Source organism: Molossus molossus, unplaced genomic scaffold (assembly GCF_014108415.1).
Source record: "Molossus molossus isolate mMolMol1 unplaced genomic scaffold, mMolMol1.p scaffold_m16_p_19, whole genome shotgun sequence".
NCBI classification, from domain to species: Eukaryota; Metazoa; Chordata; class Mammalia; order Chiroptera; family Molossidae; genus Molossus; species Molossus molossus.
The window spans coordinates 19,179,101-19,202,922 of NW_023425354.1; the positions used below are offsets into that span (position 1 = coordinate 19,179,101).

Genomic DNA, 23,822 nt, shown 5'->3' on the forward strand with positions numbered 1-23,822 from the left:
ATTAATATGGTTTCAAATTATAACTTTCAGGTACTGTGGAAAGGGTAATTTTAATCTTTGAGGACAAAAATAAGACCACTGCTCTAATAACTAAGAGAACTGAGGTTTTTGTGGTTGGTTTTCCTTGCTTTTGTTTGTGTGGTGTCTTATGCCTTGGCATTCAATGTAAAATTCAGTGGCAGTCACAGTTTAATAGTAAAGAGATTTCTTTCCTTTCACTGGAAGCGGTTGCTTGTCAGAAACCTGTTCTTCCCTTCTTTTCTGCCAGGAATGAGCAGCGACAGTGATGTTGAATGTGACACTGAGAATGAGGAGCAGGAAGAACTCACCAGTCTGGGTGGATTCAATGACTCCTTCCCAGCACAGCCCCCAGATGCAGGTACAGCACATGATGTCATTTCACAGAGATGCATAAACCCGTATCTACTGCTGCTGTTACTGCCGTTTATTTTGCCTCTGTTTCTGCTTCTGCTGCTTTTTCTGTTTTAATTTTTGTCAATTGTGAGACAACACATATGGGGTAAACTAAGTGGTGAGTACTGAAGAAAATTGGTAGGTAATATTTGGCTGGTCAGACACTTAATTGGTGCAACTTACTGGGTGAAGCAGGGGTCGGGAGCCAGCTTCAGTACAGCCTGTGACCTCTAAGAATAGCTTTTATACATTGTAAAGAGTTGTTAAACGAAAATTTTTCAGCAGAGACCATTTGTGACCTGTGGTACCTAAATATTTACTCTCTGCCCCTTTATAGAAAATGTTTGCCAGCCCCTAAGGAGGTTTCAGGTGTTTGGTTTCTTTTTCCTTCTTCGTTTTAGAGATATTTGTAGCCAAGCTAATAAGATAACTTTTTTAAAGATAAATTTTTATGATTTCTTAGAAAAGTACACAGATAGTGGAATCATCTATTTTTATTCCCTCTTCCTCCCAAAAATGTCTTAGGGAAAAAAACTCACTAAGAAAAAGCCATTGTTAACATTTTTTGTGTTTAGGTGTACAGCATAATGTTTAATGTGTATATGTATGTATTGCAAAATGATTACCACAGTAAGTTTAATTTACATCTGTCACCCATTGTTAATATTTTATCCAGAGACCTTGATGATCAATCTGAGCATTCCTCCACAAGATTTCCTGGAATGATAATGTTTTCAGGCGAATGCGAACTGTCAAGTTTATATTTTACATATTTCCCACATGTTTTAGTGTCTTTTTTAATACAGAGCCAAGCATTTGATGGTTTTTAAGTATTAAAACACTTTTAGTAATTTTTCCTCCTTCCAAAAGAAGCAGCCGAATTTTGGCAAGTTTTTTGAGTGCTGATAGGTATTTGTCATGATATTTGCATGTGCAATTTAATTGGCTTCCTAATACATTTTATGTTTTACAGTCTTCAGAGTGTACATCATTGTTTCCTGTTTTTTCTTCAGCTGCTCCCAGTGTCCCCAGGAGGACAAAGTGAGGCAGTGCCTCTCATTTTCTACTTATGGAGAGCTGTTGCACATTTCTTTTCTCCTTTATTTTCCCCTTGTTTGCTTACACCTAACTCAGATCACAAATTCTCTGAAGACAGTTTTGTTCACAAGCCAGCAAATCTTTATCACTTAAATACCACACTTGGTAAGATCACTTAAAGATGTGGAAAACAAAATAGTGGTCTTTAGAAAATATAATCTGTTTGTAATTTTTTATCTTAGATACGCATTCCAGTTTTCCTGCTGGTGAACAAATAGGCCTTGAAGATCTCAGCTTCAGTACTGAAGACAACAGTGGAAGGTAATTTTCAAACCAAGAGAACTGACTTGCAAGCTATCTTGACCCCAAAATTTGCTGTAGTTGGTGCTCAAATTGTCATGTCGGATAATCAGATCTGCTCTAATTTTTTTTCATCATATCTACCTGAAATAGTAATTCTGAAACTTTAGAAAGTAGCACAATTCTAATATAAGACATTAGTACACAGGAAAAAGGTATGGGAAGAATTCTGTGTAATGTAATGAATAAATATGTAGTCCTTAATTAATTTAGTGAAGTAGTATAAAGAGCCGTTTGTCTACTACAACAGAAGGGCAAGTAACTGCCAGAAGATGTCCCCAGAGACAGTGCATGCGCTCAGCACTAGTGCTCCCTGTGTTTGGCTCGATGCTCAGCTGTGTTTAATTGATTGCCTTTATATTTTGGGTTTTAATCACAGTGTATAGTTTCATTTGTGCCTATAGATTAGTAAATAGAAAAATTATGTGTGGATTTTGTCCTGTAGATACTTTATATGAATAACTGAAGTAACACTAGACTGAACCTCCTCTGGAGTGTGTTGACTGACTAAAATTAACATGTTTACCTTTTCTTGTTTTTTCAAGTACAGGCACATTGATTAATGGCACATAATATTTCTATTGTGTGACTTCTACAAGTGTGATTTTAAAAGAGTTAAGTTAATGTGGATTGGTTATGTTCCTGGTTATATGAATGCGTGTAAGATCACTTAAAATTATTTCATTTTTCTGCCTCTAAAGTACAAGTATTTAAAAGGTGTCCTTTTTTCTCCTCCTTTATTTTCATTAGTTGGACTTTGACTTCAATGTCAGTACATTTAAAGACTTATACATGTTGCCGTGGTTACATGAAACTGTGGTATAGGGTTACTTTCATACTCGAAATGAGCCCAAAGTAATTGCCAAACTTTGCCATTGTGCTCCTGCATTTGTGTTTGAGCTGCTAGACTGTTGGTGAAAATTACACTGAATGTTGACTAAGAGACTGTTTGAAAAAGCATGAATATATATACATGTGAGAGGTATCTCATCTGCTTATATTTTACTTAATGATATTGTTCACTTTTCCATGTCTAATGTTTTGCCGGTTGCTGTGATTTATGGTTTGCTTTTGTTTAAAACAGATTGAGCTTTTTGTTAATAAAATGAACTTGAGAAAATATTATGCCTCTGCAATTTATTAGAAGTGGGACAGAAAGCCCTCTTTTTTTTTTTTTTTTCTATTTATATTGCCTATATAGTATAGAGGCTGTTGAGCTCTCTAAACTGTTAGTAAATGCATAGGAAAGTTAGGAAATTTATTTATAATCTTCATAATATACATGGTTACTTTTTCCTAATTGGAAATATTTAAGATTATAATCTTAGGCAAAGTAAAAATTTAGCATTTGTTTACTAACATGTTAATTGGCATGCTGTTGTATAGTTATTATGTAGTTTATCATGCAATGATCTAACATTTCCTATTAGATGGAAATGTATTCATGTTTATGATATTTTGATGAGATCATATTTTATACCTTTAGTGTTGAGAGCAAACCACTGTAAAAAATCGATGAGTTTTTTTGGTGCGATGAGTTTTTAAAAAAATGAATCCATAAACACAAGTATAATCGACACTTTAACTCTCTCACGTTGCCTAGCCATTTCTTGACCTATATAGCACCTCAAACTGAGTGCATTTCCATGTGCCTTTATAATTCTTTTCATTTTCAAAATATGGAAAACTACATGTGGTTAAGAACTAAGAGAAACCTGAGAATAGACTCTTCACTTGGAAAAGTTTACTTGTAATAGCTTTTTACCATGAGTGATTTAGCCATGCGATTCTCTTGGATCACTAATCCATATACCCTCAGTAGCACCCTCTTATCCATAGTTTTATTTTCCATGGTTTCAGTTACCTATGGTTCAAAAAGATTAAATAAAAAATTTCAGATATAAACAATTCAGCCCAACTGGTATGGTTCAGTGGGTGAGAGTCGACCCATGCACCAAGAGGTCACTGGTTTGATTCCCAGTCAGGGCACATACCCGGGTTGTGAGCCCAATCCCCAGTGTGGGGCATGCAGGAGGCAGCCAATCTATGTTCTCTCTCATCCATTTTTCTATCTCTCTCTCCCAGTCCCATCCCCTCTCTAAAATCAATAAAGAAAAAATATTAAAAAATAAAAATAGGCAAAGTATTTGTTTAAAAAAAAAATTCATACATTTTAAATTGTGCACAGTTCTGTAGCATGATAAAATCTCGTGCCATCCTGCCCATCCCACCCAGGATGGGAATCATCCTTTAGTCCAGCATACCCATGTATATATGCTGCGTGCCCATTAGTCACTTGGTAGCAGTCTCAGTTACCACTCAGTATCGCAGTGCTTATGTTCAAGTAACACTTATTTTACTTTAAGACCCCAATGCTGGCAATTCAGATTTTCCAAAGAGAAGCAGTAAAGTGCTTGCTTTAAGTGAAAAGGCGAAGTTCTCAATATGGAAAGAAAAACTATGCTGAGGTTGATAGGATCTACAGTAAAAATGAATTTTCTATCTGTGAAATAGTGAAGAAGGAAAAAAGATTATGTTAGTTTTGCTGTCATACCTCAAATTGCAAAAGTTAGGGTCTCAGTGCATAATAAAGTGCTTAGTTAAAATGGAAAAGAAATTAAATTTGTGGGTGGAAGGAAGACATGAATAGAAAACATGTTCTGATTGATGACAATGTGTGCACCAGAAAGAATCAAGACTTCAGCAAGGGATCTCCTGAAATGAGTGACATCAAGTAAGGAATGGTTAACAGATTCAGAAATAGGTTTTTTAATCATAAATGTTCTTAAGCTTTGCTCTTACTTTTCATGACCTTGAGGTTTTATAGTCTTTGAACTCCCCAAATGTCATAGTGATATTTGGATCACAGTACACTTGGATCTCAAGTATTTTTCTGGCTTTTCTTATGCTCTCAAGTTATGTATAAAAACAATCAGGAGTGCTGCCCTTATTTTAAGATGAATGGAGATTTGGTTGAGACCTTTTTAAATGGTGGTGCTTGGAGTTCATTCTGTCATCAAGACTAATGTTGTTTATTACAGATGTAGGAAAATTTGAAGGTATTTACTTTATCGTACTTGCACAAAAATTTGTAAGGGAATTTATTTGAACTTATTTGGTATAGTATCTTCTCCTGTGTTGGAGAAACCCAACCCATTAGTAGCATATTCTGACTCCATGTTTAAGAATAAAATGTATCTCTTAAAAAAAAATAAAATTATGCTTCTAAAGAAACATTGTTCACTGCCTTCCTGGTATAAAATTCTCCATTTTTGTAATTAAAGTTGACAACAGGTTTCACAAAAAAAAAAAAAAAAATTGTAAGTAGCTAAAATATGAACTGAGTACAGCAGGGCCTCAGACAACATCATTTTGTTCTAACATTTGATGAGGTGCCGTAGGAACTTGACGCTTGTGTAGATCGATTAGCCTGTGGTAAAATTGGTTTCATTATATGTCATTTTGCTTAAAGTTGCAGAACCTGTTGATGATGTTAAATGACTTACTGTGTTCAAAACTAGTTCTCCTATGATGAAGAAATTCATACAGTCATGCCTGTTTTCTTGGGTTCCAGCTCACCTCAACTAATGTTTTTGAATTATGAAATAGCAAGAAATATGCAGCATATATATACACATTCACAATTCATTGAGGAAAGTATCTGGGATTCAATTAGCAACTTCTATCTGGCATTCTTTCAAGGGGGAGACAAACTACTATCCATTAGCCAAGTCCTTACCACTTTCTATTTTTGTAAACAAAGGTTATTGGAACATAGCCACATCCATTCATTTAAAGACTGTCGATAAAAGGCAGAATTGAGTGGCTGCTAATGAAACCTGATTCCCAGAGCCTAAAATATTGACTTTCACACTCTTCAGATAATTTGCTGACTTCTGTTCTGTCATTGATATTAATAGAAATACACCCCCCCCCATATAGAAGGCTTAGTTTGAGAAAGCATGATTTTTAAGTAAAAAAAATTAAAGTTAATTAGTTGTTTTGTGCTTAATTTTATGGATACCAGGTGATAGGTGGGCAGCTTGTGATTCCTTCCCTTGTTTCTAACTGTTACATACTAAGTCTGCATCCAATTCCTCAGTAGTGCCAGGCGCCCTCATGTTTTCCCTTTTCTTGATGTGCTAGATTTCAGGTAGCAGTGAGGGCAATTCCAGTTCCTCTCCCCTCTTCCCTCTCCCCATTGGTTGTTCTTGTTCTGGTCAAATGAGGTGTCTCCCCCATTCTCCCAGTTACAGCTGTTATCACCCACAATCTATACAAGGACCCAATTTCCAATCCATTGCTTCACTTTGTACCCTAACAGAGTCCCCACCTTTTTAAAAAAAGTTCCCTCTTTTGCTGAAGAACATAGTTTGCCCTAGTCTTTCCACCATTGCCTTACTCAGTATTTTTTTCCCCTCCTTCCTTACCCCCCTCCCCACCCAACCCCCCCAGGCCTACCTGGGCTCACTTGCTCTAACAGCAATTGCTCCTTATTTAACATTTTTATCTTTTTGTACCTGGAAAATGTCTCCTTGATACTGTTTTCTCATAGGCCTAAAGATATAGTGGTAATGCTTGCATTGTGCACAAGCATGTCATTTCTGGACCATTTTAACCGCCTGTCACTGAACACTGCAGTAACCTTTGAGGTAGATAACTTGTGTGTCAGACCCTTTTGGCAGAGAAACGGGTTCAGAGAGGCTATGTGGTTCTCTCAAGGTTCAACACCATTGGCAAGGATGGTAGTCTAGTACTTTTTAAATTTCTCACACTTGAACCAAAACCCATTATTTTATTTATTTATTTATTTATTTATTTATTTATTTATTTATTTATTTTGTTACAGATATTTCTCCTTTTTTACCCCATTGGCACCCCCCTCCCCACCCCACACCCGCCCCGTCCCCGACTTAGTTGTCCATGTCCATTGATCATGCATACATGCATATAAGTTCTGTGCTTTATCTCTTCCCACCCCGTCTTCTGAGGGATGTCAGTCTGTGTCCCACTTTCATGTTTCTGGGTCTACCGTATTCCTCAGACTGTTGTTCATTATATTCCGTATATAAGTGAGATCATGTGGTATTTGTCTTTTTCTGCTTGGCTTCTTTCACTTAGGATACTTTCGAGGTCCCTCCGTGTCGTCTCAAAGGATAAGTGATCTTTCTTTCTTACCGCTGCATAGTACTCCATTGTGTATATGTACCACAGCTTTTTTATCCATTCGTCTACTGATGGACACTTGGGCTGTTTCCAGATCTTAGCTATTGCAAACAGTGCTGCTATGAACATGGGGGTACATATATTCCTCCTGATTGGTGTTTTCAGGCTTCTTAGGGTATATTCCTAGAAGCGGGATCACTGGGTCAAATAGAAGTTTAATTTTTAATTTTTTGAGGTAACACCATATTGTTTTCCATAGTGGCTGCTCCAGTCTGCATTCCCACCAACAGTGTATTAGAGTCCCCTTTTCTCTACACCCTCGCCAACACTTGTTGTTTGATGATTTGTTGATGGTGGCCATTCTGACAGGTGTGAGGTGATACCTCATTGTTGTTTTATTTTGCATCTCTCTGATGATTAGTGATGTTGAGCATTTCTTCATATGTCTCTTGGCCATTTGTATGTCCTGTTTGGAGAGGTGTCTATTCAGCTCCTCTGCCCATTTTTTAATTGGGTTCTTTGTCTTCCTTTTGTTGAGTTGTATGAGCACTCTATATATATTGGAAATTAACCCCTTATCTGATACATCATTGGCAATGATGTTCTCCCATACAGTGGGTTGCCTTTCCATTTTGATGATTGTTTTTTTTGCTCTGCAGAAGCTTTTTAGTTTGATGTAGTCCCATGTGTTCATTTTTTCCTTTGTTTCTGTTGCCTTAGGTGATCTATCAGTGAAAATTCTGCTCTATATGATGTCCGAAATTTTGTTGCCTACATTTTCTTCTAGAATTTTTATGGATTCATGGGTCACATTTAAGTCTTTTATCCATTTTGAGTTTATTTTTGTGTATGGTGTAAGTTGATGGTCTAGTTTCATTTTTTTGCATGTAGCTGTCCAATTTTCCCAACACCATTTATTAAAGAGGCTGTCTTTACTCCACTGTATGCTCTTGCCACCTTTGTCAAATACAGTGATACCTTGGTTCTCGAACGCCTCGGATTTCGACCAAATCGGTATTCGACCAGGAGATTCGAGAAACTTTTGTCTTGGAATCCGAACAAATATTTGGAACTCGAACTTCCGAGATGAGCCGAGTTGAGCCGAATGGCGTTCATTCGGCCCAGCGCGCCTTGCTTGCGTCATCAGTGTGAGTGCAGAGAGAGAGTCACGCTTTACACTGAATTTAACCCTTAGACATACTGTACACTTTTATTTCTTGTTGAGACTTCTGTTTTTCTACATATTATATACAAATTAGGCCAGTAAATAGGCATTTTCTGGGGCTTGGAACGAATTAATCCAGTTTCCATTATTTCCTATTGGGTTTCATTGCTTCGGTTCTCGAACAATTTGGTTCTCGACCATCCTCCTGGAACGAATTATGTTCGAGAACCGAGGTATCACTGTATTAATTGAGCATATTGCCTTGGGTCCATTTCTGGGTTTTCAGTTCTGTTCCACTGGTCTATACACCTGTTCTTGTGCCAGTACCAGGCTGTTTTGATTACAGTCGCTTTGTAGTATAACCTGATATCTGGTATTGTGATCCCACCTACTTTGTCCTTCTTTTTCAAAATTGCTGTGGCTATTCAGGGACTTGTTTGGTTCCATATGAACTTTTGAAGTATTTGTTCTAGTTCTGTGAAATATGTCGTTAGTATTTTTATGGGGATTGCATTAAATCTATAGATTGCTTTGGGTAGTATGGACATTTTAATGATGTTAATTCTTCCAATCCATGAACAGGGTATGTGCTTCCACTATTTTGTATCTTCCTCTATTTCTTTTTTCAGTGTCCTGTAGTTTTCTGTAAATAGGTCTTTTACTTCTTTGGTTAAATTTATTCCTAGGTATCTTAATTTTTTTGGCGTGATGGTAAATGGGATTGTTTTTTCAGTTTCTCTTTCTGTGAGTTCATCATTAGTGTACAACAATGCTGTCGATTTCTTGACGTTAATTTTGTATCCTGGTACTTTGCCAAATTCATTTATTAAGTCTAGTAGATTTTTGATGGAGTTTTTAGGGTTTTCTATGTATAATATCATGTCATCTGCAAATAATGACAGTTTCACTTCCTCCTTTCCAATTTGGATCCCTTTTATTTTTAACTCATGTCTGATTGCTGTGGCTAAGACTTCCAGTACAATGTTAAATAAGAGTGGCAAAAGTGTGCATGCCTGTCTTGTTTCTGTTCTTAATGGAAATGTTTTTAGTTTCTGCCCATTGAGTATGATGTTGGCTGTAGGTCTTTCATATATGGCCTTTATTATGTTGAGATACGATCCCTCTATTCCCACATTGCTGAGCCTTTTTATCAGAAATGGATGCTGGATTTTGTCGAATGCTTTTTCAGCATCTATTGATATGATCATGTGGTTTTTATTCTTCATTTTGTTTATGTGGTGTATCACGTTTATTGATTTGTGAATATTGTACCAGCCTTGCATCCCTGGAATGAATCCCACTTGGTCATGGTGAATAATTTTTTTAATGTATTGCTGGATCCGATTTGCTAGTATTTTGTTCAGGATTTTGGCATCTATGTTCATCAGGGATATTGGCCTGTAGTTTTCTTTCTTTGTAGTGTCTTTTTCTGGTTTTGGAATTCGAATTATGCTGGCCTCATAGAACATGTTTGGAAGTCTTCCTTCTTCTTGAATTTTTTGAAATAGTTTGAGGAGAATGGGTGTTAATTATTTTTTGAATGTTCGGTAAAACTGACCCGTGAAGCCATTTGGGCCTGGGCTTTTGTTTGCTGGGAGAGTCTTGATTACCTCTTCAATTTCCTTAGTTGTTATTGGTCTGTTCAAGTTTTCTATCTCTTCCCGGTCCAGTTTTGGTAGACTGTGTGTTTCTAGAAATTTGTCCATTTCGCTTAGTCGAATTTGTTGCCATATAGTTGTTCATAGTAGCTGCTAACGATCTTTTATATTTCTGTGGTGTTGGTTGTTACTTCTCCTCTTTCATTTCTGATTTTGTTTCTTGGTGATTCTAGCTAAGGGTCCATCAATCTTGTTTATCTTTTCGAAAAACCAGTTCTTTCTTTCATTGATCCTTTGAATTGTTTTTTTGGTCTCTATGTCATTTATTTCTGATCTGATCTTTACTGTTTCCTTCCTTCTACTTGCTCTGGGGTTTTCTTTTTGTTTGCTTTCTAATTCTTTAAGTTGTGAGGTTAGACAGTCAATTAGAAATTTTTCTTGTTTCTTGAGGTAGGCCTGTAGTGCTATGAACTTCCCTCTCAGAACTGCTTTCGCTGCATCCCATAGATTTTGTGTTGTTGTGTGTTCATTTTCATTGGTTTCCAGGAAGTTTTTAATTTCTTCCTTGATCTCCTCGGTAACCCATTCATTGTTTAATAACATGCTATTTAGCCTCCACGTGTTGAACTGTCTTTGCATGTTCTTGTTGCAATTGATTTCTAGTTTCATGCCATCATGATCTGAGAAGATGCCTGATATGATTTCAGTCTTCTTGCACTTGTAGAGATTTAATTTGTGTCCTATCATGTGGTCTATCTTTGAGAATGTCCCATGTGCACTTGAGAAGAATGTGTATTCTGTAGTTTTGGGGTGTAATTCTCTGTAGATATCTATTAAATTCATTTGGTCTAGTGCTTCACTTAGAGTCTCTGTTTCCTTGCTAAGTTTTTGTCTAGAGGATCTATCCAGTACTGTCAACGGGGTGTTGAAGTCCTGGATTGTATTGCTGTCGATTTCTCCTTTGAAGTCCTCCAGAGGATTTTTAATATATGTTGGTGCACCTATATTGGGTGCATATATATTTATCAAGGTTATATCTTCCTATTGGATAGATCCTTTCAATATTATGTAGTGGCCTTCTTTGTCTCTAGTTATGGCCTTCATTTTGAAATCTATTTTATCAGATATGAGTATTGCTACCCCAGCTTTTTTTGTGCTTTCCATTTGCTTGGAAAATTTTTTTCCATCCCTTCACTTTCAACCTATGTGAGTCTTTTGTTGTGAAGTGGGTTTCTTGTAAACAACATATAGATGAGTCATGCTTTCTTATCCAATCAGCTACTCTATGTCTTTTTATGGGAGCATTCAGTCCATTTACATTTATGGTGATTATTGATATGTACTTATTTATTGACATTTTTGTTTAGTGTGGTTCTATTTTTCTTCCCATTTCTACTGCTAATTAGAGCAGTCCTTTTAACATTTATTGCAGTGCTGGTTTGGTGCTAATGTATTCCCTTAGCCTTTTTTTGTCTGGGAAGCTCTTTATTTGACCTTCTATTTTGAATGATAGCCTTGCTGAGTAGAGTAGTCTTGGATTCAGATTCTTGTTTTTCATGACCTTGATTACTTCATGCCATTCCCTTCTGGCCTGTAGTGTTTCTTGTGAGAAGTCAGCTGAGAGCCTTATGGGGTTTCCTTTGTAGGTAACCTGTTGCTTCTCTCTTGCTGCTTTTAGGATTCTCTCTTTGTCTTTAATTTTTGGCATTTTAATTACTGTGTGTCTTGGTGTGGGCCTGTTTGGGTTCTTCTTACTTGGGGCTCTCTGTGCTTCTTGAACTTGAATGCCTTCTTCCTTCACCAAATTAGGGAAGTTTTCTGTCACTATTTTTTTTAATGTATTCTCTATCCCTTGCTCATTTTCTTCTTCTTTGGGATTCTTATGATGCGAATATTATTTCATTTCCAGTTGTCCCACAGTTCTCTTAAACTGTCTTCCTGTTTTTTAATCATTTTTTCCTTTTGTTTTTCTGATTGGTTGATTTTTTTCTACCCTGTCTTCTAATTCACGGATCTTGTCCTCAGCTTCCTCTACTCTGCTTTTTAAACCTTCCAATGTGTTTTTCATTCCTGATGTCATTTTTTATCTCTTCTTGATGGTTTTTAATTTCCAGTTGGCTTATTTTCAGCATCTCTATGTCCTTCCTCATGCTGTTGAGCTTCCTCAGGATCATGGCTCTGAATTCTAGCTCTGTTAACATGCCTAATTGCTCCACATTGATCTCATCTTCGGTGGAGGTCTCTTGCTCTTTCATTTGGCTTCTGTTTCTGTGTTTCACCATTTTGGCTCTCACTGTGGGCTTTGGAGCCTGTCACATTTTTCCTGTGGGTGTTGGTGTTCTGCTCTTTGTGGCTCCCTCTCCTGGGTTTAGATGAGCGAGGGAGGACCCACGTTAAACACCACTGTCAAGTCTTACTTTCCTGGTTAAAGTTGCCAGCCCAGGAAAGGTACTGTTATCCTCTAGCTTTTTGCCTGGAGGCTAGCAGTGGAGGTTACTTGATGAGTTTTGGGTTTTCAGTTGATTTTGAAAAGCTCCCTCAGGTGCTGGGCACAAGGGGATTTCCCGAGGGTGGGGCAGATGCTGGTTGTTAATGAGCTTCAATTAGCACTTCAATGGCCCACAGGGTGGGGTTGGATCTCCGAGGGAGGGGCTGCTGCCTCTCCCCAGAGCCCTGGGAAGGAGCAATATGGCCACCGTCCTGCGTGCCTGCACTCAGCACAAGCTCTGAGCGCCCTCCAAATCCCGAGTGTCCCCACACAGCTCCAGTCCAGTCCGCCCTCCCTCTGCCGGAGCCCAAGGTGAGTGGCTGTGGCTGTTTCAGCCTCTGTCCCGGCTCTGCGCTGTGGAGCCGCCTGGGAGTGTGACCCGAGGGCGCTGCTCCTAGCTGAGGCCGCTGCCCAGCTGCCCACCGTGGGCTCCCAGCCCCCGTCTCGTGCCTTCGCAAGCCTACCGGGATGGAGTCAGTGTCCCTGGTTATATGGTCCTCGCAAGCTGCTTTTCTCTTTGTTTTTCCCTTCGATTTGTCTGTGTTATAGTTGTAATTCCAGTTTGGTCCTGGGAGACGGTCTGTGTGTCTTCCGTTCACTCCACCGCCATTTTGGAATCTCGAAACCCATTATTTTAAAACCTCATGATTAAAGACCTAAAGATTGTCCCTTTTTTATTTTTATCCTCACCCGAGGCCATTTTTCCATTTTTTGTTCAGATAGAGTGGGAGGGAGGGAGAGAGAGAGAAACATCAACGTGAAAGGGACACATCGAGTGGCTGCCACCTGCACAACCCAACCAGGGCCGGGGACAAACTGCAACCGAGGTACGTGCCCTTAGCGGGAACCGAACCCGGGTCTCTCTGGACCACAGGCCGATGCTCCAACCGCTGAGCCAAACCGGCCAGGGCTGAACTGTATTTTACAGAATGTTCCTCTATTTGCATTTGATGTTTCCTCATATCCACTTGAGATTATATGTTATTGAGAAGGCTACCACAGAGTTGATATACCCTTCCAAGTGCATTGAATCAGGGGCTATATGGTGCAGATGTTTGTTATTGGTGATGTTAATCTTGATTACTTGGTTGTGGTGGTATCTGCCACAATCCCCCCTGTTTACTGTTTTTCCCATTGTAATTACTAAGTATTTGGGCAAATACTTTGAGATTGTGCAAATATTCTTTTTCTGCTCTTAACTAATTTTAGCACGCAAGAGTAGATCTTGCCTATGGAAGTTATTACTAATGTTCTAATGGTGGTTTGCTATTGCCCTAATTTCTTCTACATTTATTATTAGAACTCTGTAAGGAAAAGTCCCTTATTCCCCATTTGGGTTTATCCCCAGCTCCTTATTTATATGAGTTTGTACTCATGGATATTTATTTCATCCTTTGACTTATGATCCAATACTGTCATTATTTTGCAGTTCAGTTGGTTCTAGTTTGTCTATTTGAAGTTCTTTCAGGTTGGCTCCTGTATCCTTTTGATATGTTCCCTGCACCTCCTTCCTTCCCTCTCTCCGTCCTCCCTCTTCTTCCTTCTTTCCTTCCCTGCCCCCGCATAGAATGCTCCAGGCTCATCTTGTATTTTCCCTTCCCTTTATTTGGACATTAGTATTTAGAAACAAAAATGTGTTGACCTACACCCTTATGAAAACAAATTCACCATCTATAGTACAGCGTGTACAGTTTTTAGCCTTTTAGCGTGATGTCAACACACTTTTCAAAGCTGTCTAGGTATTAAGATTCAGAGTTACACTAGTTCCTTTTTAGCCTGGTCTCTCCAGTGTGATTATATGGCTCATTTGTAATACAGTGAGATTCTTCTGTTAGTCTGCATTTTGTCCTCCCACACGACCTGGTTGATTTTTTAAGTTTACATATATTAAACTTGCCTTTGTGGAATATACAGTTCTGTGGGTTTTCACAAATAGAGTCATGTATCGGCTACCATACAGAACAGTTCGGAACCCCAAATGCCCTTCTGTTGACCCTTTATAGGTTAATTCTTTACCATTACTCCCAACCCCTGGTAGTTCCCTGTCCTTTTTGTTTTCCCTTTTCCAGCCATATAGAATCACGTAACATGTAGCCTTTCACTTAGCAAAATGCAGTTAAGTCTCATCCATCTTACTGTGTGAATCAGTGGTTCATTCCATTTTATTGCCAAGTAGTATTTCACTATATAAATGTTCCCCACAGTTGATTCATTTACCCACTGGAGGACATTTGGGTTATTTCCAGTTTTGGGTGATTATGAACTTCATAAACATTTGGTATAGATTTTTGTGTGAACTTTAGTTTTCATTTTCAAAGGTAATACATGCCTTGGGGTGGGATTGCTGGGTGTGTAATAGAGAATTTGGTTGGCCTTTTCCCCTGGTTCTTGGGATATAGTCTCTTAGTACTTAGAATTTCCTGAGTGATAGGAGTGTTGTTATTTGTGGTGGGTCCTGATGGTTTATGCAGAGAGATGGCTCAGGATGCTGCTTGCCGTGCCAGAAAGACTAACCCTGTGACCAGAGGATTGGGGCTAAGAGTCACGTATTATCAGCCTTATTTCCAGTGAGTCAGTCATGCTTCCCACGTGAAACCCCAATAAGAACTCGGCACATTGAAGCTCTGATGTGCTTCCCTGGTTGGCAGTTCCCTGTACCGTCATGAATTGGTGGTTCAGGAGGGTCACATGGGGGAGCTTCACCTTGGGTCTCTTCTAGACCTCACCCTGTGTCTCTCCTCTTCCCTGGTTCTGATTTGTATCCTTAAAACCTGGAATTGTAAGCAACGTATTTTCCTCAGTTTTGTGGGTGATTCAAGCAAACTATCAAACCTAAGGGGTAATGGTGAGAACTTCCAAATTTGTAGCCAACTGGTGGTCTGGGACACCCCCAAACCTGGCATGACATGAGAGCTGTTTGTGGAGAACTTTAACTTATGAAGTTTGGCCTAACTCCAGATAGTTGATGACAGAAGTCATTGCACTGAGTCGTGTGATAGGTATATGCTGACTTTATAAGAAAACTGCCACATTTTCCCAGAAGTGGCACTGCCATTTGCATGCCCAACAGCAACATAATGAGGGTTCCAGTTGTATCCCAGAAACACTTGATCCTGTCATTATTTTAAATTTTGGTTATTCTAGTTAAGCGTGGAGTGATACTCATTTGCTAGTATTTTTCTGAGTGGTGTTATTGGTCTGTAGTTGTTGTTTACATCTAATTTGGTATCAGAGTAATGCTGACCTAATAAAATGAATCTTCTCTTTTCTGGAAGAGAATGTATAGAACCGGTGTTACTCTTTAAATGTTTAGTAGAATTTACCAGTGAAACCATTTGGAAAGTGTTTTTGTTTTGGTTTTTTCTTCCTATGTGTGTATTTTGGTATTAATCATGCTTTGTGTTCTCTGAGTTTCTTGGATTTGTCATTTGGTATCTGTCATTAATTTTGGGAAACTGTCAGCCACTATTTCTTCTGCCCCATTAACCTTTCTCCTCTAAGATCCTAATTATGCATGTTAAACTTGATACTGTCCCACAGCTCTTATGTTCTTTTTTTTTTTCTTCAGAAAGAGATATTCCTTTTGAACTAAATAACAGTATATTAGGTGATTTTTTCTGAGTATAAATACTATTTATTTTCACACTATTCCTTCTAAATTTCCTGCTTCGGCAAACCTTCAAATTTGATTCTTTCAGACTTTAGCTTTCTCAATTCTTGCTTCTTTCAGTTCTATATAAAATCACACTAAGTACTGAGTGAATTTAGGGAATTAGGAGTTTAAGACCTTCCCTGGATGCAGTGGTGGGGAGAAGAGGGTAACAGTGCAGTGTTATTAGTAACTAGGCTTACTTGTCTTGCATGTTTAAGTCCATTCCCTTAGATGCAGGTGTCTTGCTTTATTAGCTTCACATCCATCCCCGACCTCTTTCTGTCTCTGGTTACTCTCTTAACAGCAAACCTCCAGACAGAATTTACAATGCGATTCACCTGGTTATTTTCCTTTCTTTACAGTTTGAAACTAAAAGGGGAAAGACTAAAGTGAGAGGAAAAAACTTTGGTTGGATGCATTTTGAAGACTAAAGTTGGGAGATTTGAGTCAACACTTAGCCTTTGGCAGGTCCTATTTTTCATCTATTTTAAGAATACTAACCCCTCGCCCTGGCCAGTTTGGCTCAGCAGTTAGAGCGTTAGACTGCGGTCCAGAGAGACCCAGGTTCGGTTCCTGCTAAGGGCAAGTACCTCGGTTGCAGTTTGTCCCCGGCCCTGGTTGGGTGGTGCGGGTAGCAGCCACTCGACGTGTCTCTTTCGCGTCGATGTTTCTCTCTCTCCCTTCCTCTCTCTCCTTCCCACTCTATCTGAACAAAAAATGGAAAACTGTCCTCAGATGAGGTTAAAAAGGGAAAAAAAAGAATACTAACCCCTCTACCTCCCTCTCCATGTGCCCCCCCACCCCCCACCATTTAGACTTATAGGGAGAACATGTAGAAGTTACAGCAGCACTTAGCAACTTTTTAAAACAATATTTGTACTTTATAAAGTTTAAGAAAAATACCACCTCAGGATTTCATCTTAAGTTCTGAGGGAATCAACCTAAATCTCAGTACTAAATATCTTTCCTGTGACTAAAAAGACAAATGACCAGTGGTTTTAAATTGCTGGGTTTTATTAAGATATTGGCAAATTTTCAACATACTTCTCACCTGAATGAACAGTTTTAATAAATAAAATATGAAGGATCACTCCATGATTACAATTGAATTCAAAAGTGAGGTGTAGAGCAGGTTTGAAAATTGACAAATTCACTTGGTAAGAAATAATTTACTTTATTCACTTCACTCCATAGAGAATTCTTTGCAGAGAAATGTCATGAACAAGAGAACAAAGCCTGTCTCTCACCAGAGAGCACCTAGAGTAGGTTACCAGTGATGCATCTGTGTGTTACCTAATACGTCAGAGTTTATCAGAGTGGTTCCCTTTCCAGAACAACTGCTGTGTCAGTCTGGAGTTCTCTGTCTTACTTCATATTTTCTAATTTGTACACTAATCTTCAAAATAGAAGATAAAATGCTGCTAGAGAAAGCAACAATTATTGTTCAACACAGTACCATTTGTCTGGAAAATAGTCGTGTTATAATACTGGCAGTATCTTGTTTTGAAAATAAAAACATTAAGCTATTCACAGGTCAGAACAGAAGAGTGGGTACCTGTCTATCCCTTTTTATGGCCTTGCTTAGGTGAGAATGACCACTGAGTGAACAAATTATGTTTAAACATCAAAATAATGATTCAGATCACTTTCTTAGAAAGCTTTGGCCAGCCTTTGATGAGGAAGGAATTACTTGAACCACAGCAGCTTTATCTGTAAACGCTGAACTTTCTGCATCATTTTCATCTGCCCATTGGATGTTGCGCTTCTTACTGGCACAGTGTTCCAGCAATGGCGTGTGGTTGTCAGGGAGATGCGTCGTGACACTACCACCACTATACATGTGGTCAGACTCAGACTCAGTGTTGACACTGTCCTTGGAAAAGGTGTTACTTTCAAGGATCCTCTTAAATTACATGCAACAGTAACTTTAACTTTATTAATTCAAGGACAGTGGATGGCACTTCTAGGTAAAGAAAAGGTATATCTATATATACATGTGTGTTTCCACCATCCTCTTTAGTACAGACCTCACTGGGACTGAGAACCCCAGTGTTTGGTGCACTAGTGCTGCTTAACATCAGATCTCCCTCAACAGTACACAGGTGAACAAATTAGAAGTGGGCTCCCTTTGAAACTCACAATGAGTTTACAAGGAGTTTATAATTACTTCAGTTGGTGACTTGAATTCTGTTTCCCTAACCAATACCGTACTTCCTTGTTTATATTTGTTTTACTATTTCCTATTCTAACAAAACTTTAGCAGGCAAACAAATTGATGCAGATCATGTTAAATTCAAAAAGGGATACTGCCACTCTTAAAGACTGAGTATAGAACTTTCACCAAATTACACAGTGAGTAAAAGTACGAAACACATAGTTCACAGACTATACCTCAGCATTAACAGTTGATATATATTATATAGATACTTTTATATCTATCTAATATTTTTACAATCACCAGATACACCATCATTAAGTACAAATTACAGAAATGTGTAGAAACCATTAGTTAGAGGGTACTTATTGCTTACGTCAGCAAGCAGCAAATAAGGGCACAGGATTTGAACGGAAGGAAACTACTTTCTATCACCAGTGGCATTAAGATATAACACTGCATTTCACAAAGCACTGCTTTTATCTGGTTTACAGAACCAAGAGCAGCATATATCAGACCAATAACCACTACTTTAATATGTATTATAGAATTTTAAAGGACTTACCTTACAAATGGTACCTAACTACTCTATAAATATGCATGTTGTGGACAAATGAAAATTTGCTATTTTTTACAATACTGCTTGATAACTTGATCATACTAGAACTACTTTGCTTTATTTTCTAGAGGGCTATTGGTATGAGAATGGAGTTAACACTGCATATGTAGTCAGACCTACAAGATCCAGACCCTTGAAGATGTGGTCTGTGTTCCTTCCCAATTTCATCCAAACTTTTTTCCCCACTAGAAAACCTATCACTTGTACCTTCTTTCCACCATCTTTATTCTGATTTAAGAAACAAAATAAAACAAAACATTAGCTATAGACAACTACAAAAAATCTTTTAAAATTGTTTTTAACTTAGTTAAATGCTTTGGACTATAATATACCAATATTCTGCTGCCTCTGTTTTCTTGTCTCCTTAGATAATTTGATTTGAAACTGACACTGCACCTGATGGGTTAACAAGATCTAGGCTTCACAAAAAGAAAGATGTGAGTGAGGTTCGTGTAGGGGGTAAGACATCAGGCTGGTGAGAAGATTTTGGTCCTATAGTCAGGGCCATGTTTATCCCTTTTCAGCCATGTGTCAAGAGCCTCCAGAAAAGAAGAAATGACTTCAAAACCAAGAGAAAACAAATACTGAAAATCTCTAATTACATTCAAATTTTTCCAATAAAACCTGTAAATTAACAATGTAATCATTGCTAAAGTGAAGCTGTTTTACCCTAAGTATGCTACTTTAAGTCCAGGAATTTTAGTCCTATTATGGATCTGGGGAACATAAATTGTATTCACATGTAAAAACATGATTAGGCAGTGGACGTTTCTCAGCAAGAGCATCTAGTACCTCCTAATAGTATGAGTGATGAGCACTAGAGCAGGTGTCTCCTGCCCGTTGGCATGGCTGGTCCTCTGTTGACTGGGGGAGGGTAACGTGTCATGTGGAGACATGATTCTCAGAATCAGAGGCTGCTTCACTGAATGAATATGATTATTAGTTTATTTGTTGTCTTTAGTTGAAGACATGCTTCTGAGTTGAAACTGCAAAAAGCAGACATTTTAAAATTTAAATATAAACTTGGGATTAAATAATTGAAATGAGAAACATCCTCTAACAGTCTGAAGTTGCACGTAACAGGACTCTGGGGTGTTCTCCATTTCTAACTAAGCAGACCTCAGTCTCAGTAATCTATAGTCTCCCTTGCACTTGGCCTCTGGGCTCACTTTAGGCAGTACTTTCAGCCTCTTTCACACCAATTCATTCCCTTGGGGGAAACAGTTTTAGAGAAGTTAAAAGTATTTTTCATTCTCCAAAAAGGCATATAGTGCTATATGCCTTTGCTGTATGTAACCTTTAAAAAAAAAAGAAACAGAAAAAAATAGAAACGCTATTCAAGTTTCTTTTTAAATGGCAACTTGATTCTAGTGTATTTGTACCTGACATCATCTCCATTAAACCAGTTTTATTCCTGAGATGAAGGTACAGGGAAAAACATGTTAGCATCATAGGTTAAAACCAGTTGACAGCAGTCTTCTAAAATGACAAATAAAAATTTCGCCAAAAGCACCATAACAGGTTATGAAACTCCCATATAGCTGCAGCCCTAGGAAATACTTAATTCAAAAAGTTTTCAGTCCTTTATGTTACAAGAAAAAAAAATCAGTAAATCTCTTTTACTGTATGCCGCCTCACAAATCTTGAGAATATGACATTTTTACACTAGGTTTCTACTTTTATTGTTACCAGTTAAAACCCATAATATGGCTTTTAGTCTTTTACTTACCAAAAAAGAGGGTGGGGAGTTTTCCCTCATAGTCCCCAATCTTTTGAAGAACATTCCCCAACAAAATCTAATTCTGCATTAAGTTTTCAAAGATATATTAGGCACATCAGATTTCAGCTGCACTGAGATTTCAACACTACATCCTGACAAAAGTAACTTGCAAGCTTCCACTAGTGGTGTGAAGAGGCAGTGGGGTGGGGTTGTATGTAGGTGTGGAGATACATCACAGGATCAGTTGTATAATTTTGCTAGTGAAACCGCCAATACTTTTTATTTTTATATTGAAAACACTATTTTGAGTTTCTTAGAGATCTATTTACATTTAAGAATTGAGCCATACATGGTTTCATAGTGAACACATATATTTCAGAAATGTCTACCTTGTTTCTACTCTGATAGTGTTTTTATTGGGGGAGAGCTAGCTAGCCTACTCTAAAGAGAAAGTATTATATTTTACAGCTCCAGGGAAGATCTGGGTATGGAATATCATTACTCCTTCTGAGCTTCCTCATGTTTTCATTGTATTCATGTTTCCAACTATTTTGCCTCCATGGTGGAGAACTTCTTAACATCATCTTTCTCTTCCCACTTGGAATAAGTGAGGACAAGCTAGTGCCTACTTTGTGGCAAGGCTCTTGAGCAGAAAGGAATGAATTAAACTTGGGATTAAACCTGAATCCATGCCTCCTCTTTGAATAGTGATAGCATAAATGAGATAATCTAAAAACTCTCTTTCCCAGGAATTTGAACTGTTCATTTTCCAACCTAAAACAGACAGGAGACAAACTCTCCATCCTGTACATCTGCTGCCCTGCTGAACCCAAATTAAAGGAAGAGGGAAACTCTCGAGCACCACTCCATTCAGACAATGATGATTGAACTGATTTTTTCTCCATTATTAACTCATTAATAAGATTTGCTTTCTTTGGTACACCAGGACCAAACATCTCAACTGGTGGCAAAAACTGAGCACTGTGAGGTTTGCTTGCTTCTATTTGTGTGAGATCTAGGTAGCCTGGGTCTTCCATCACGTTGATTTGGGACCCTGGGTTCAGGCTAGTTCTATCAGTGAATGAATCCACACGCCCATCATAGCCTAGATCGGCTGGTGCTGAGCACTGGTGCTGAGGCCAAGGGCGCTTGCACTCTCCGTGATTCTCCTTATCATCCCCACCATCTTCTTGCCCTCCTTGAAAAGAGTTCTCTGTCCAATCTGATTCCTCACTAACATTTACAGCTTTGTTCATGTCCCTCAGGAAAACAACAATAACAGTGATGTTATCACTTGACCCAGCATCACGGGCTGACGCCACTAATTTGTGGGCAACCATGCTGCTGTCTCCATTATTCTCCTTTAAGTGATCAGATACAACTTTCACTGCTTCATCAGGGTTCACGGTGTCATAGAAGCCATCGCAGGCCAGAATGAGGTAGTCTTCAGTTCCATCCAACACAGTAGAAGCAGAATCTGCATCCCCACAGATATATGGCTTATGTTCAGCATCTCCTGTGGGAATTAGAACATAGGTCAGATTTTGCTTTATCTTGCATGTAAGAATGTGTATGGCCAATGCATGGCTCTGACCACATTCTGCTGCACTGTGATCTGAATTTACTGGAAAGAATTTATAAACTAGTTTTGGATAAAATACTTGAATTCTCTGTTAGTCAGATGCTACTCACTCCTCACTCTCAGTTAAATAATCGCCATTAACTGAGTTTAATTTCTTATCTAGCTTAGATTCCGAAATCTTGTGTCCTAGCTATGACCTGGACTTAGCTGAGCATGGCAACAAATGTCAAATCTAACTTTGTTGCTGTACTAAAAACTTCAGTCCTATGTAGGAAAACCTTGTTGATTTAGATCTGTTCTGCTGGTGCTTAGGTTTGATTCAGTTGAGATTTGAGAACACATCCACATGGGAAAACAAGCCAAAGTTCTGATCACTCCTCTTCATTAAACACTTAATTCGCCCTGGCTGGTTTGGCTTAGCAATTGGAGCATCGGCCTGCGGACTAGAGAGTCCCGGGTTCGGTTTCCGCTGGGGGCACATACCCAAAAAACAAAACAAACAACAACAAAAAAAACCCACTTAATTCTTGTTATATCCTTGCTTAGAAATCAAGTTTCATGCTGGGAACACAAAGGAAGGCTTGAGTTACAAGGAACTTTAAAAAATCAAGTCTAACTCCCACAAGCCTCAGACAAGAGAACTAGAATGTTAGTTTTGGTTCCCAATCCAATTTGTTTTCTATTTTTAAAATTCTGCTTTGCTTATTACTTCTAGAGAACAGTCAGAATGTATATGATCATTTTTCTCATCTTCAGGGACTACCATATTCTTGCTGTCTTCATATGTTTCTGATCATTCCTCCTCTGTCTTTGTTGCTATTGCTCATTCTCCCCTTGTGAACAACTGTGAGAACCCCCAAAGCCCTATTTGCTTAGTTCATCCACTTACAGAATGACGTTTGAGCTGGGCCTTGAAGGAGAAGTTATCAGGCAGAGAAGGGCCCCTAGTTGAGGGAACAGAATTGCAAAGACAGAGAGGCAACTGTTAGGGAGTAATGTGTAGTTGAATATAGGGTGCTGGGAGCAGAGACAGACTGGTGACCTTGGGCCCATACTGAGCTAGGTTTCTATCACCAGATTAAGATATCACCCACAGTGCAGTTTGGAACTTCCATATCCATCCATTGTTTACATTCATTGTTTTCCACAGGGATTTGGAGAGAGATTAGCAAAAGGGTCCTTAGCCTATTGGGTAACCAAATAGCTTATTACTACACAGGATACTCATTTCCTTACATTAAAAAACAGTAATTCCTAGATTAGAATATCATAATTCATCTGTAAACAATAGTTTTAAAAATTTTACAAAGTGCTTTTTTTTTAATCCTTACCCAACGATATTTTTCCATTTATCTTCGAATAGAGTGCAAGGGAAAAGAGGAGAGAGAAACATCGATGTGAAAGAAACACATTGATTGGCTGCCTCCCACACAACCCTGACCAGGGCCAGGTACCAAACTGCAACTGAGGTACATGCCCTTGACCAGAATTGAACCCGACTCTGGTTCACAGGCCAATGCTCTAACTGCTGCACCAAACCGGCCAGGGCACAAAGTACTTGTTATCATTTGTAAAGTAGTGACAGATATATAGCTTAGTGGCGTAAGGACCCCAGCACTGGCCCTGGCCGGTTTGGCTCACTGGTGGAGCTTTGACCCTCGGACCAATGAGTCGCAGGTTTGATTCCTGCCCTTGGTTGCAGTTTGTCCCGGCCCTGGTTGGGGTCGTACAGGAGGCAACCAATCAGTGTGTCCCTCTCCTTCCCACTCTATCTGAAGATAAACAGGAAAAAAATATATCCTCGGGTGAGGATTAAAAAAAAATAAGGACACAGCATTGGAGTCACTATTTCTTGGGTCCAAATC

The 23,822-nt window shown here is 38.6% G+C and overlaps 2 protein-coding genes across 12 annotated transcripts in view; one reads left to right on the forward strand and one right to left on the reverse strand.

Annotated features, from left to right (window-relative positions):
- TRIM37 (tripartite motif containing 37) overlaps nucleotides 1–23,822 on the forward strand; it is a 138,408-nt gene that overhangs the window by 94,989 nt on the left and 19,597 nt on the right. For 8 of the 11 annotated variants that reach the window (XR_004960254.1, XR_004960255.1, XM_036267622.1 and 5 more), the window contains 2 exons: nucleotides 269–379; nucleotides 1,695–1,773. Coding sequence is in view for 9 of the 11 variants with exons in the window: in XM_036267622.1 (XP_036123515.1) it covers nucleotides 269–379; nucleotides 1,695–1,773 (190 nt within the window). In the remaining 2 variants the exon portion in view is untranslated. Of the gene's footprint in view, nucleotides 1–268; nucleotides 380–1,694; nucleotides 1,774–2,562; nucleotides 2,754–19,023; nucleotides 19,295–23,822 lie in introns of those variants that run through there. The other 3 variants (XM_036267626.1, XM_036267625.1, XM_036267620.1) reach the window with 3 other exon arrangements.
- Nucleotides 20,683–23,822, reverse strand: part of PPM1E (protein phosphatase, Mg2+/Mn2+ dependent 1E) — a 113,107-nt gene continuing 109,967 nt past the window's right edge. The window contains exon 7 of the mRNA XM_036267632.1: nucleotides 20,683–21,891. Coding sequence (XP_036123525.1) covers nucleotides 20,831–21,891 — 1,061 coding nt within the window. The 3' untranslated portion in view covers nucleotides 20,683–20,830. The remainder of the gene's footprint in view (nucleotides 21,892–23,822) is intronic.